Below are 15,267 nucleotides of genomic sequence, written 5' to 3' on the forward strand. Positions count from 1 at the left end.
TCAATGTTTAAATATTTGAATATCCAGGATCTACTTTGAGTTTTACAACTCAAAGGCCAGTCAGATAGGCCTTTTAAGGTAAAATGAGGCACAGAGAGGTTAACTGACTTGCTCAAAGTCACAGAGCAGGTTAGTGGTGAAGTCCAGATTATTGGAATATATGCCTGATAGTCTTTCCACCATAGATCCTTATCTTTCCAACCAACCTGCCTTTCTAGATTCCCGGCTACTATTTCTTGGCTTAAAAACACACACTTTTTGCATAGCAAAGTTAAAACCTGTTGCAACGGGACTGTACTTGTCCTATTAGGCTAATTTTCCTCAGGTAAAAAAATCAATCCCACCCAGACGCATTCCATCCCTAGTGACCCCGATGGAATGCCCAGTGACCCCGGAGAAAGAGCTATTCATGTCTCAGGTAGCCCAGAGAACTGAAAGTCTCTACATACTAGGAAGGTTACAGTTGTGAGGAGACTGAAAAAATGGAGTTTTTCTGGCCTTTCCTGGATGAACGGTAGAATTAGGTGGGACGTACAACTGTATCCTTCTTACCATCGCAGTTCACAGTAACTTCAGAGCCAGGAATGACCTGGCCATTTGTCTCTGGAAATCTGTTTCCAAAGAGGCGGGCGAATGACTTAAAAATGCAAAAACAGGGAGCAACTAGAGGCAGCAAGGAATTAGCCTCTTCCCCCACAACCAAGAGGTCAACATCCAACATCACTTTCTACTTCAGATTCTGTTACCTACTATGGCTATCAGGGTGTGTGTGTATATTTAAATATTTCTAGATTTACTAATCAGGACACGTGATCCCATTTGCTCACACATACCCTAACGAAAGACATAGGGAATGCCCTACCATCCTCTTAAAACAACATGTGAAGACCCTTCCCCTAAATGTAAATAAGCTTTACCCATGTTTTCCTATCAATTGTATGTCATTGTAATCCCAAGTCATTTCTAGAACAGCAAGACAGACAGACCTGCTGCCCAGACTATGACAGATTATTTACATTGACTATTGTTTAAGACAAGATATAAGCAGGACAAATCCAAAGTATTTAAAGGGAACCAGATCTACAGGGAAAACAGTAGTTCACTTTTACTTTTCTGGGGTGTTAGGCTAATTGTGAAAATAAACAGGAAAAGACCTCAAACCGGCTACTTCTGGATGGGGAATAAAATGTTTGTTCCTCTGCTAGGCTCTCTGCGACTTCAGCACCACAGGCTCCGCACGGCACTGAAGCATTCGGCACTGAAGCATTCTATCACCGGCTTCTACTGCTTTGATGACCCAAGGCTAGGTGGGTTAGATTCACTCATCTCCGAAAGATCCTTGTTGCCTCCGGGTGGCTGGCAGCAGCTCCTTACCTCCTGCCCTTGATGCCTGGCCTGCTCAATTAGCATCTTATTATAGACTGGCCTCTCGTCTAATTACCACCACCAGTGTCAATTGAACACTTTATTTTATTGTCTTGTTCATGCACTAACTAGTTCAAGTGCCTGGGCTCCCCAGCTATAATAAATCCTAGACTTGTGTTTTCAGTTTCTTATCTCTTCAGGCCCACAAGAACCAAGGGACTCATGGGCATGCATGCGAATACTTCCTGGTTGTTTAAAGAGCTTCTGGATGTCTATTCTGGGTACAAGACACATGGCTGGACTCTGGGTCTCCATGCCTATCTCAACCCTCTGTACCAGATCCATCGGCCTTCCTGCTGTTGAGGGCTGTCCTCAGCACCTTTGAGTTAAGCTCTCCTCAGCTGGTATATAGCCTTTTCCCTTATCTAAAAGGGTTAGACATAGGAATTTCCCATTAGCACCATATTCTATGTTCCTCTAAAAAAAAGGATTGGAGTTTATGTTTGAACAGACTCCTTGCTTTTGGAATTAAAACTAACTGTAGCTTATAGGGCAGTTACTGGTTCCTTAACAAACACAGGCCTCTTTCACCAAATACTCTGGTGAATAATATGGGGTCGGGGGGAAATGGCATAAGGGGATGGTTAGGTCTGCAGGTATTGGAGCTAGATTACCTGGTCTCAAATCCTGGCTCTGCCGCTTATTAGTTATATGACTTGTGACATGGGTCAAGACAATTAACTTCTCTGCACTTTGGTTTCCTCATCTGTAAAATTGTTGGATAACAGTATCTGCCCCATAAAGCTATCATGTGGACTGAATCAGTTCATCTCTGTAAAGTGCTTTGGAATACTGCTTGGCACATAACAAGCACTATGTAGAGATTGCTCAGACAGGAGAGACTCTGGACGTGAAATTTTAGTAGCTAGTATATCTAAGAAGATTAAGGGCTTAAAAAGTAACAGCAAAGAATATGCCCCCAAAGAATCTGACAGTGATAGAAAAACAAGATGGTTTAATAGAATAATGTGCCATCCTTGGCTTCTTGATTTTCTAACATACATTCTTTGAAATTCTTCAATAAACCAAAAAAGAACTCTGAATTTATAGGTTTAAAAAATGTCTAATACAATATCACAACAAAAGTGATAAAAATGTTCTGACTGCCTTGAAGTAGAATGATCAGTGAAAGTTATTTTAGTAGAGAATTTTAAATGAACATTCTACTATTTACACCTCTCACATCTACTTGGCCTGACATGGCAGACGTCATTCATAATATTATTTAGCAAATACTGCCAACCCTTCTCCAGCAACTGACTAACTTTTTTAGTCAGCTGTCAGGGGAACAGTCCGAATAGATGTTCTATATTTTTAAAGACATACTGAAAGATTTTTATATAGAGATGAATCTATGGTATCCAAACTCAGATGTTTCTTTGTCTTTTCTGATCTGTCCATCTGCTGTTACTTTTTAAGCCCTTAATCTTCTTAGATATACTAGCTACTAAAATTTCACGTCCAGAGTCTCTCCTGTCTGAGCAATCTCTAGCACAAAATACCATTTTTAATGTCAGCAGTCCCTTGTTATCTCGTCAGAGTCCCTCACACGGAATCCAGCTGTCCGGCCACACACAAAAGTGGGGTGCCTGAGCTTTCATGAGGGAAGAATCCTTCCGGTTTTACTTGCCCAATTTCCCTGGAGGGCAAAGTCCAACCCTGCAAGACATCTTCCCTGTAGGTGCACCTGTAGAGAACTATGTAGAGACATTAGAAACAATTATGTCTAGTCTACAAAGAAGTGATCATCTATTTTTGGAGCTTAGCAGTTTAGTGCTTAAAGATGTGGTCAAGTATTTCTTTTCTGTACCTTCCTCTGCTCCACCACCGGATCCCATGTGCTCTCCCATGTGCTCTTTGGTGCCATTATCATAGCTCTTAACCACCATGCGCTGTGGTTATATTGGCCCTGGAACCTTCCGCCTTCTTCCTGGGGAGCTTCTCTAGGCAAAAGTGTTTTCCTTGCCTTAAGGTTCCAAAGCTAGCCCAAAGTCCATCCACAGTATACTTCCAACAGTTATCCGTTCAAAGTGTATTGAAGACACTATCTGCGAAACAGCAAACAGTCTCTGGATGATAAAGATATCAAAACTTACTTTCACTTTCGAGAACACGGAGGTGCCTAAAAAACGCGACATTTGGAAAAGGTATCAGATCCCCTCTTTGCTTCAATCACTTTTGGTTAACTTTCCTCCGATTATCCACATGGCTCCTTTAAAATTTGTACCATCCCCTTCCTGCCTCGCCTTAATGAGCTCCTTCCGTGACCCTATATTCACCTTGCAGGTATCCTTCCTGGATATCCAAGGCCCATACTCCCACTTAGCCTTCACCTGGGGTCGGATTCCCCCCATCCCCAACCCCACCCCCCGCACTTCCTCAAGCAACTGTGCACAGCTCCCAGAGATAACTCCGTCAAGCCACCGCTGGGAAGCGCTGGGGATGCCTGGGTACTGCGCCCCTCGCCAGAGCCGGTTACCAAGACTCTCCTCGCCACTCTCTGGGACAATGCTCCGGCGACCACCCGGGGCAAGGGGATCTTGCAAGGTTGCAAGGTCCTGGCTCAGCGTTCTTTCTGTCAGCCCAGGGTCGGGGCGGGGGGGGGGCGGGTGGAGGTTAGGGAGAGAGGAATGGGGTGGGGGCGAGAATCCCTGGGGTGGAGTCGAGGACGCCTTGGGATTAGAGGACACTCACTCCTGGTCTCGTCCCTTCCCACGGAGAACCGCCTGAAGGAGGCTTCATCGCCTCTTCTTTTCAACCATCCTAGCTAGGGACCAGGGAAATGCAGGACCGGAGAGAGGGTTGGTGGTGGGAGGGGTCCCCCGGAACAACCGCGAAGTCCGCTTCACACACACACACACACACACACACACACACACACACGCACACGACCTGCTACTTCAACTCCAGCTCTGAGCAAACTGCGTCGCGCGCCTCTCTCACTATGAGTCTTCCAGCTCGGCCCCGGCCCGCCTCTCGCCTCACCCCAGCTTTTCCAATCAACCCCAGTTCTCCCTCCCAACTGACCGTGAAGTCGGAGGCACTTCCCCAGTCCCAGGCCCCTGCTGAGGCTCCCGCCGCAGCCGCCGTCGCCTCCCCGTGCAGTCCCCGAGCCGGGACCCGGCCTCGGGCTGCAACGATGGCTCCCCGCAACGAGGCGCCGCGGCTCCCTGGACTCGGCCAGACACGGGGCGGCGCGCAGGAGAAGCCCATCGAGCTCCCGGCAGCGGCGGCGGTGGCGGCTGCAGGAGCGGCCGCGGCTCAGGCTGATGACGCACGCGCGGCGGGGGGGGGGGGCGCGGTCGGCGCGGGAGCGACGCAGGCCGATGACGCAAGCGGCTGCTCGGCAGCATGGCGTCTGTGACGCTGAGCGAGGCGGAGAAGGTGTACATCGTGCACGGCATCCAGGTACCCGCGGCAGCGGCACCGGCGTCGGCTGCCGCGTTTCCCTGGTCCTGCGGGTCGCGGCCAACCCTCGGCTCGCCCGGGAGGAGCGGCGGGTCTGGGTTTACCTTGTGATGAAACGGCTCTGCGGCCGGCGTTTGCAGCCAGAAGCCGGCAACGCGGGCGTGTTTAGAACCTGGCAGCGAACGTCCATTTAGGATTGTTTGCACACTTGCAACCTTTCGGGTCTGCAGGGTTCCGAACCCGGGTACGAAGCGGCGGGCCCTGTCCCGGAGACCTGTGCTTAGTGAGGGAACACTGCCCCAGGGCCATCTCTCCACCCCGAGCGTTTTCGCTTTCCTGTTGGGGTGGGCTTATGGCCCGTTTTTTCTCACCTCGTGGTTGGAAGTCACAGGGAGAGAGAAGGCACCCTAGGCGAAAGCGCTTTGAAAATATAAATCGCCTTACGAATAAAAAGAGATGTTTATAAAGCGACTCCACAGCTGGTAGCGTAATTTTTTGCTGTTTCCCATTTTGCCTCTGGAGAACTGAGATCCCTAGAGGTAGCTGTAACTATCCTAAGTTGTTCTGTGCTCAGTCTTCAACCCCTGGTTTAGACCACTCCAGAACCAGAGTTGGAGAATGTTGGCCCTGGTAATGAGCTATCGAGGAAAGCCAAGTGTGTCCTTCTTGTCTGTAATCTCCCCGGGTCAGAAAGTCTCCCCAAAGTTTCTCCAAAGCGTAGCCAGAATCCTGTTCTTGTCCATGTAGACCTAATCATTTTGTGTTTTACTTTTCACTCTTGGTTCAGCATAATTAATTTCATCTCTTCTGGCATTCTTTTAATGTCAGCCTTTGATTCCTTTATTATTTCAAAGATGAATATAAAATAAAGACAATAGAATATAAGGTATATATCAAAGGAGTATTATAGTTAGTGGAACCAAAGGAGCTGGCTAATATTGGGGGCTGTAATGTTCTGAAGCCTTCCCCAAGGTGATGGAATGGCTTTCCTAAATCCATGTCAAGTATCCCTTCTCTCTATCTTCAGGATTCAGTATTTCATTCATCAACCCAGAACTGAGCTAGACTCCAGGGTCAGGAAGTGGCCTGCCCATTTGTAGCTCCCATGCGAGAAAGGAAAGACAGAAATTACGTATCTGTTTGTGGGTTTATATATGAAATTGTATTGAGTGCTCGAAGGCAGGAAAAAGAAAATGACCTGCCTACTCTGGGAGGCCAAGGGAGGCTTCTCTAAGGAAATAGCGTTTGAACTGAGTTTTCAGTAGGACCAAAAATTAAGTAGACTTGAGCCTTCCAGAAGGAAAGGATGGTGAATGCACTTGTGGGGAAAGATCGGATTGCAGAGGTGGCTGAAAGCCTGATCCCAGGGGTCTTAGAGGCTCCGCTACTTCCTTATCATGGATCTTGGAAGGTAATAATAATCTGTTGACTTGTTTATATGATACCTTAAGGCCTAGCCAGCATCCAGCACTTTGTAGGTACTCAATAACATCAAATGAGTAAGGTAGGCCTTAAAGGAGAGATGAGTTGGACAATGTTTTCATTTTTTAAATTAAACCCCTTTCTCACCAGTACATTGGGCATATTAGGGCCACAGTTGGTAAATGCTCAGTTCTGTGTATCACAGAGCCATGCAAACTGACTAAATAAAACTTCATATATTAACATTGGCCACAAATTTGCTACATGTGGAGGAACAAAACAGAATTTATACCATCTGAATAAAGGTCAGAATGCAGGTGAACGAGCCTACCATGGGCTCTCCACTGACTCAGTTCTAAAGTCACCTACACTTTTGTTTAGTTGGTCACTGGGTGCCAGCAGTGCACCTTAAGCAATGCCTGTCTGGAATCCTGTTTTTGCCCCTAGTGACCTAATCATTTTGTGTTTTACTTTTCACTTTTGGTCCTATTCGGTCAGTTTCAGCTTCTGGCATCCTTTCTCCTCAGCCTTTGATTCTGTCACTATTTTAGGAATATTTCACTTTGGCTTGGTGGTGGTGAGAAGCAGTTGAAGTTAACCTGATGATGTGTGTTGAGGATTTAGTTGCTAGTTATTGTTAACTAACAAACTGACTGAAGCAGAAAAAAGTATGCATGACATGGCTACAAGTGTTTCTCCAGGAAGTCAAGGGCAGTTGGAGCTTTAGGCTCTCCGTGCTCATCTCTGCTGCTTTTTATGCCTTTGTTCTATTCTTGTCTTTTCAGATTGGCTTTCTGTTTCTCAGGCCACGCGGTGGAGAGACCGTGGTTACCTCTCAGCTCTTGGGGTTTACAGTTCCCTTGTATAAGAAGCCAGCCCTTCTAATTTCATTCCAGACTCATGATTGGACAGAATCATTAGGTTCAAACTTGGCCACTGGGGGATGAGGCACACTTGAGAGAGAGGCCGTGGGGGAAGGGAGGGGAGGGGAACGCAATCTGTGGATAGGAAGATGAACCATTTTAGGTTCTGGCAGAAAATGGAACTCCATTCAGATCATTCAGGAGACTTTAATGATGGGACTCTTGATAACAGTATGTATGGATTTCAGGGAACCAGTAAGAGATATTGAAGAGCCCAAAGACTAAGGACCACAGGGAGTAGCTCCCACCTCTAGGCCAAAGGGGCAAAGGGAGGAAATAGTGTTACCAGATGCCAGTGATAGCTGGAACCGTGGGGAAAGAGCTGCCCAACAGGAGTTGTGGTCTTGGGTTGATGCAGGCGCTGTCAGAAATGTGGCCCCAGATTAGGGGTGGGAAATGGGGGAGCACTCTGTTCTCATTCTGGTACCTTCCATTGGCCAGACCGAACCAGAAGCCAGCAAAGAGAATCCAGGTAATGCTATTTGGAGAGAATAAACCTGGTGCACAATTTAGGGCAGGATAGAACAGGCCAAGGGAAAAACTTGATGAATCAGTATTTTAATATGTGATTTGATTGGTTTTTGTTATGTCCCTTCTCAGGCTTTGAAGGCTGAGATGTTCCACTTTTTTTAGGTATATATCCTAGGTTCCGACCAGGGCATAGCAGTTGAAGCAGGCCTTTGGGGCCTTGTCAAAGCCCTTTCATCGCGTTTTTCTTGGCGGTTGAAGGGAGGTAGAGCTCAGCTGATGGTTTCAGTTTCTTTCCTGTGGCTCTGGCTTTAATCGTAAGCATCGTTTAATCGTAAGCACAGAAGAGGGAGAACAGGGCCCGAGCCTGGTCTTCCGTTCTGACTGAGCAGGCAGTTCTTAGCTGCTCAGCCCGGCCACACAGAGCCAGAACCAGCTGCCAGGACTCTGGATTTTGAGCCCTGTGCCCTTTCCGTCTGCGGACCCATGGCACAAAAAGGCCGATCCCAGGCACGTAACAAGGTGAATGGAATCACATCCTATCAAAGGAATGCAGGGCTCCTCAACAGGCTTGGAAAGTGAAACGAGGATCAATATCTAGTTGTGCTCGCTGCGTCTTGAGCCTGGGCTTGCAAAGCTGGACCAGTCGTGGTCCCATTCCTAAATGGGGTCGCTTTCTAGTGGGGGAGACATTCTAGTGTCAGTTCTCTGGCAAGCTCCGAGGTATTGGACAGGTCAAGACAAGATAGTGAGGGGTTAACATCACTTCAGAGGACCTCTTGATTCGGAAACCCTCCCAGGTGTGTTGGATTAGGTGCGCTGACCTGTCAGCTTCTCTTAAGGAGTAATAGGACTGGATCACCTGGGTGTGAGGAAAAGCAGCTCTAGGCTGAGTCATATGTCCTTCCACTCTAGGACGAACAGGAGATTGAAATGTGGTCCTCAACATCCTCGTCTGTAACCTCTCCCCAGGATTCTTTTTGAGGAATCTGTGAGCTAACCTGCCCCCAGAAGCAGGAGAAGGGAACCGATGGCCAGGACACCTATGTGCCACACTCTGCTGAGGGTTCCCCTTACATGATTTATGGCTTTCAGATTCTCCGGTAACTCTGTAAGGTCAGGGGTATTCCTGCTTTCCAGAGGAAGAGGCAGGCTCAGAGCTGTTGAGGAATTTGCTCAAGGTCGCCAAGCTGGTATATGATAGCAGAGATTTAAACATAGATTGGAGGCTACTCCACCACACCATGCCCAACTGTCAGGGTTGTTGTGACCACAGGAAACAACTTGAAAGTCACCAGGAGCCATCCAGCATCCAAAGGTCCTTTATCTGGAGAGGCGCTTGAGGTCCCTCGGCTGAGGACAGCCTCTGCCCCGCGGTGCTGTCCATCATTTGCTGACATCTGTATTGATTTTTTTAAATGGAGCTTTCACTTCAGGGCAGCCCCTGTTTTTAAGTGTTCACACATGGATGGATTCCCTTGCTCCTGAGTACTGCAGATGAGTAAAAATCGTGGTAGAGTGTCTGGCCTTGAGCCAGGTTAAGCAGGTTTGGGCAATTTCCTAAGTCTTTGATGAGGAAAGCTGGATTTTAAAAAAGCTGCCCTGGGCGCCATGATATATGGACTAGTTCGTTCGTTTGTTTTGGTTTGTTTTTCTCTTATTCTTGTAAGTGCTTTTTCCTATGGGGGAAAAAAATTAAACTTGAGGTATCCTTTGAAGGGAAAGTTTGTAGCTTTTTGTTTATCTCTTGTCATTTGAGCTTGTCCCACTGAGCCTTCCCCAGGGAGCAGAAAGTGATTTGAAAGGCTGGAAAGGCAAGATCTGGTGAGGCCCAGTTTTTTGACACTCCCTCCTTCCCCTTCCTGGAACAAGTAAGTGGGTTGTCATTACAAAAGGGTGTGACTAGATCTTTCCAGAGTGAGTGGTATCTGAAAGCAGTAGTTGGAAGCCTTGTAACCTTGTGGTCTCCCCACTTTCAGAGCTGTTATCACCATCATCAAAACCAGCTGGTGTAGCCGGCCAGCTCACCCTTTGGGAGAGGCCTGTGCTGACTCCTGTTGCACAGTGAAGAGACCCCTTAGAATGCAGGAGGCCGTGGGGAATGGTGGGGCGGAGCTCCGGCTTGGAATTCAAGTGATACATCCTTGGCCGCGTGGCTTTGGGCCAGACATTTAGCATCTTTCGAGACATTAAAATGGATTAACTGTGTAGCGTTTTTAAAATGTTAACTCATATAGTAAGTGGCTATTTTATTTTTTTGAATTTTTATAAGTGTGGCTACTTTAATTGTAAATTATAGAATTAAGGAAGCACCTTCGAGGCCAAGTCAATCTCACAAATGAAGAAACTAGTGGGACTCGTCCTAGGTCAACAATTGGTCAATGTCAGGACCAGGCCTGGAGTCCATGACTGACACCGCACCTGGGGATCGATTGCTCACTCTTGTACCAGGCCTGCACCCCGTGAAAGAGTCCTTGTAAATGATGTTTCTGGGCCAGGTTTTCACTTTCCTAGCAGGGCATGCCTGGGGGTGGGGCAAACGAGAGTCAGAGTGACCCAGAAAAGCCTTCACGTTCTATGGATGGCGTCTTGAAGAGACATTGTTTTGGGATCCTCTAGTGAAGAGGGGTCACTTTATGGAGTTCTACCCAGAGGCTTGTTCTCCTAGACTTGAAATTCTGTTGCTTTTCAAGTCCATGTCTCTCCAGACTCAAGATGGGGACTGCCTCCAGGGAGGGAATGGTCTAGAAGTGATGGGCTGCAAAGGGACTTCCACCGGACCTATGATGTTTATTTTTTCCTTTAACAGGAGTTGAGCGAGTAAAAGAGCTGAAACCCACATGACAGATGGTGGTCGTGGTGCCGTGTGGTGGGAGCAAGCAGTGTTTTGCTTTTCTATATTTTAATTTCTCAAAATAAAGTCAATCACATATGCAGTTAGTTAGGCAGTTTAAAGATAAGTTTCTGACAATTGCATACTTTTGGTTTTTTATATATGTTGTGAGGAGCATTAACCCCTTTGAGAATCTAATGACATGAATAATTCTGTTTCTGAAAAAGAAAAAATAACTTTTCAAAAAATGTGTACGAAGAACAAAGATCTCTTTGAGTTGATGTGGAACGATTCCCTGTATATGTACCGTTAAATGTTAACAAGAAGCAAAGTGTGAAAAGTATCTGTAGTAGGATGCTCTTCATGTAAGAAAGGAATATAAAAAATATTCATGTTTCTGCTCATTCATGCACAGGAAATACAGAAAAGATGAACCAGAAACTAAAGAGATTGGTTACCTGCCTGGTGTGGGTGGGAAAGGGGGAGGAAGAAGGGGAGCATGAAAACAGGGAGGAGGTGAGAGCATTTCCCTGAGCATACCTTTCCTGATAGCTTTGACTCCTAGAACCATGGCGATAGTCCACGCACCCAAAAAGTGAGGAAGTAATTAAAAGTAACTGGGATGTGGGGGACCTGAACGAGAACAGAAACCGTACAAGTGAATAATGGAGCCATGAAGGGTGGGGGAAGACAACTAAAAAACAATATTTTTGAGCAGGTAAGGTATGGCTAAAGACAGAAGAACTCTACAAAAGATACTGTACTCTGTTAGTAAGTTTGTTTCTCACAGGCGTATGGGTTAGCAATTCTGAAACTGTGCATACTAAGATTTAACAAATACATAACTACATTGTAGATACCGAGAGCCAGGTTTCTTCCTGTCTGAGAAAGAAGTTACAAATAAGGTAAGGAGGAAGGTTAGAACCAACTACTAGTATGAACACATGGCTTCTTAGTAGATATGTAGATAGGTACAGAAATAAATGGGTCTGTTGTGGGTTAGCATATGTACATTTATTTTCACATACGTAAAGAAGCACTCGAAAAAGATGGGAGGCATGTTGAAAAAACATAGAAACCCACCCAAAGGAGCTCCCAGTGGCCAAATCTGGAACACTGTGCAGCAAGATAAACAATAGCAGTGTCAGATTATAGCGACAGCATAAAATAGATGAGTTACGCTGATATAAATAAAGAAGTAAGCGGGGTAAGGGACAAGCAGTACCTAGACCACTCTGAAACCCATCTTCGGCGTAGAGGTCAGCAAACTTTTTCTGTAAGGGCTAGACGGTGAAGATTGGTAGGTCACACGGTCTCTGTTACAGTTACTCAACCCTGCCATTGCACGAAAGCAACCATTAACTACTTAAGGGAATGGGCACAGCTGTGTTCCAGGAAAACGATTTACAGAAACACAGGGCCCTGCAGTCCTGGCCTTGTGGACCCTGATCTGGAGATTGCCTTTTTTAGGAGGTATTGGCTAGTCGCCTTTAGCTCTTCACAGAGTGGCTCTTGTTGGATTTGGGGGCAGCTGAGACAGTTGTGCCTGTGACTCTGACAGTGCACACTTTTGGTGCAATTTCAGAGTTGCAGATTCGGAAAGAGGCAGCTTATTTTGTCTCTTGTTAGATATTTTTTTGTATGCCTGCTCTGTCCAGTGGTGTGTTGTATGGACTTCGCCTCCCAGGACAGACCTGGGATGGAAACCTAGCTGTGTTCTCACTAGCTGTGGGACCTTGGACATGTCACTTCTCTGAGTCTCCATCTCCTCATATGTAAAATAGTAATATAATATTGTGACATCCAGAAATTCAAATAGTTCACTAAGAGAAAAAGAGATGTTGTACTGTATATTTTTCTAGGGAAATAAATAGGAGTGACTTGGCTTAGGAGTCTGTTTTTGGTTTGGGATCACGGCCTCAGGGTTGTGCTCGTTGTGCTTAGGAAGACCTCCGCGTGGATGGCCGAGGCTGTGAGGACTACCGGTGTGTCGAAGTGGAAACCGATGTGGTGTCCAACACCAGCGGGTCTGCCCGGGTCAAGCTGGTGAGTGCCATGGCCACAGTCCGTGCCAGGTGGAGGAATGGGTATGCCCTAGGGAACCTCCTGCAGCCTTTTGGAGCACAAATTGTTCTGGGGTGGGGGGGGGAGGAATCCCAGACCCAAGCCAAACCCTGGGAGAAGGGCTGTGTAGATCTAAGGACCCCTCATCTTCTCCAGGGGCAACTTCTCAAGTCCCAGCACTGCTCTCAAGAGAGGCCCTGGGCATCTGTGTGGAGAGGAGGGAGATGGTTGGTGCCTGGCAGCCTGCCCTGAGCTAGGACTCCTTTTGCACATGTCTGCAGGGTCACACGGACATTTTGGTGGGAGTGAAAGCAGAAATGGGGGCGCCGAGGCTGGACAAGCCAAACGAAGGTTATTTGGAGTTCTTCGTCGACTGGTCAGTACTCTGCAGATGTTTTTAAAGAAAAACAATTTAAAAGATGAGGATTCAGAGAATGATCCTCTGGTTTCCTGTTGGGCCCACTTTTATTTTGTGTTTAATTGTCTTTCTTCCAGCCAGCAGGTATTTGCTGAGTTCCTCCTCCGTCCAGGCCCTGGGATATGTGGTAAAGGGTGTTGGGTCAAGCTCTGCCCTTGTCCTAATCACATGGCCCTCGCTGGGCTTCATTTTCCCTGTCCGAAAAAGGAAGGAGTCTACCAGGCAGCCCAGCACGCGGTCATTCTAAGAGTCGAATGGGATTATGGGTAGTACGTGCTTTGAAAAACACCAAACATAGATGATAAGGATCATTAGGTCTGAAATGCCCTGTTTCCCTTTCTGCTCTGTCTTTGCAGTAAACTTCTCATGACTTGCTTGGCAGAGTGAGGACCTGGGTCAGCCAAGCAGCCTGACAGGCGCGGGGAGTGGCAGCTAGGCAGGCAGCGTGGGTGCTGGGAAGAACAAAGACTCAGCAGTCTCCGCAGCCAGCCGGCTTTGTGCTGGCTTTCTTCTCTGGCCAGCTGTGTGACCTCAGGGTAGTTCGTCTCTCTGCCTAAATTTGTTTTTAATCTAAAAAATGGGGGTAATAACACTGTTGTGATGATGAAGAAATGAAATAGTAGAGATAGAGCACCGGCACAATGATTGGCTCCCAGTGGGCTTTCAATAAATGCTCTCTCCTTGCCGCCTCCCTCTCCTAGGGGTCGGGGTTTTTTATTGGGTTGCTGGCCCAGTCTCGTCTTCGATCTATAACTTCACTTCTAGCTAGGTGGTGACAGCAGGCCTTCGGAGGTGGGTAAGGATCTCTACTGGCTCATGCTAGGTGCAGGTCTGCAATATTGGTACTGTATTGGGGTCCCCAGAACCACCCCACATTCAGAGATCCGCCGGGAGGACTCACAGGACTAAGTGTGTAGTTGTGCTCATGCTAGGATTTGTTAAAGCAAGAAAAATGCAGCATGCGTGTGCGTAATGATTCTGCCCAAGAAAACCCATCAAAGACTCAGCACCCACGATATTGGGGCGCTGGTCATGTGAGCACCCTCTGCTCAACACGTGCCAGACTCCCAGAACGGAAGTCGGTATGCAGCAGAAACCATGGTTTTGCTGACACGGTCTAGGCACAGCGGACCCAGCTTGACGTACTGCTTACAAGCCACTTCCAGGTTTCTTTAAGTTAATTAAATAATTTAAATAATAGTTTACTGCTGACCGGGTGCAGCCTGAGAGCCGGTTCCCACCTGCCAGCTGAGGGCCCACCGTGCAGGCAGGCCCTCGTGCGGACGGCAGCCTCGAACCTGCTACGTCAGCCCTCTTCTGCATCCGTGTAGCCAGTTACAGTCTCCCCGTCTTCACTTCCAAACTGTGTTTGTGAGCGAGGTGAGTTCAGAGAGGCTGAGTGATTTTCCTGGTATCACATAGCAAGGTCTATCCAACTCAGTCTTTTTCTACTTCCTGCAGCCTATGGAGGCCAGCTTTAGGGGGATGGTGTGCTTAGAGGTCCCAGAACATATCTGCATTCATCTTTCTGGCCGGTTTCCTTCTAGCCCATTCCTGCGTCCTGCCCTCCCCATAGAGCTGTGTCCTCTCCTGATTCTACTCAGCCGCCCTCACCAGTCTGACTTGAGCGGTGGAATTGGCCCATTCTCTATGTTACTGTGCATGATATGGGGACCTTGTTCAGGCTTCCAGCTTACCTCTTCCTTTGGTCTTGAGGAAGAAAAATGCCTCTTCTGGCTTCGATCTGCCTGATTCAGTGCAGTGAACAGTCCCTGAGGAGCAGACCCATGTGTGGGAAACTAATTTGCTTTCCTTTTCTTCCTCTTCATTACCTTCTACCTCTTCATCTTAGACAGACCAAAGAGAGGGTGTTGCACTCAGATTCCTGGCACAGGAGACACATTTTATTGTGGCTCTGTGTCTGAATATGACTCCAGGTTTGCTTCCTGCTCTTGTCCCTTTCTAGTCCCAGCTTTAAAAGGAGGGTGGCTCTAGGGCGAGAGGACCCTTTGGGCTGCCTCTTCCCATGTCCTGGCTTCTAGGAGTGAACCTCTCTGTCCTGGCCGAGAGTGGCTGTCTGCGGGTCTCTTTCCCTTTTCGTAAGTCTCAGGAGAACCCCAACGGGCCTAGAAGCCCCAGTGCCCAGGGGGTGTGATCAGCCCAGCAGGCAGAGCGTCACAAAACCCCGCTTTCCTACAGAGAAGGGAGGATTCCCAAGCTCCTCTGGCTGCCATCTTCCTCAGAACCTTATTCGAGTCTGCAGGGAGCGACTCTCAATTCCCTCAGCAGACAAACCCCTTTATTTC

At 47.5% G+C, this 15,267-nt stretch overlaps 2 protein-coding genes across 15 annotated transcripts in view; one reads left to right on the forward strand and one right to left on the reverse strand.

Annotated features, from left to right (window-relative positions):
• Window positions 1–4,684, reverse strand: part of ZDHHC3 (zinc finger DHHC-type palmitoyltransferase 3) — a 47,164-nt gene extending 42,480 nt beyond the window's left edge. For 3 of the 11 annotated variants that reach the window (XM_016141313.2, XM_016141310.2, XM_016141319.2), the window contains exon 1: window positions 4,453–4,684. The gene's annotated coding sequence lies outside the window, so the exon portion shown is untranslated. Of the gene's footprint in view, window positions 1–3,235; window positions 3,776–4,452 lie in introns of those variants that run through there. The other 8 variants (XM_016141312.2, XM_036218881.1, XM_036218884.1 and 5 more) reach the window with 6 other exon arrangements.
• Window positions 4,685–4,741: 57 nt separating this feature from the next.
• EXOSC7 (exosome component 7) overlaps window positions 4,742–15,267 on the forward strand; it is a 29,463-nt gene continuing 18,937 nt past the window's right edge. For all 4 annotated transcript variants that reach the window (XM_016141327.2, XM_036219149.1, XM_016141326.2 and 1 more), the window contains exons 1-3: window positions 4,742–4,833; window positions 12,424–12,525; window positions 12,825–12,919. In XM_016141327.2, coding sequence (XP_015996813.1) covers window positions 4,777–4,833; window positions 12,424–12,525; window positions 12,825–12,919 — 254 coding nt within the window. In that variant the 5' untranslated portion in view covers window positions 4,742–4,776. The remainder of the gene's footprint in view (window positions 4,834–12,423; window positions 12,526–12,824; window positions 12,920–15,267) is intronic.

The sequence above is a fragment of the Rousettus aegyptiacus genome, unplaced genomic scaffold (genome assembly GCF_014176215.1).
Source record: "Rousettus aegyptiacus isolate mRouAeg1 unplaced genomic scaffold, mRouAeg1.p scaffold_m13_p_4, whole genome shotgun sequence".
NCBI classification, from domain to species: Eukaryota; Metazoa; Chordata; class Mammalia; order Chiroptera; family Pteropodidae; genus Rousettus; species Rousettus aegyptiacus.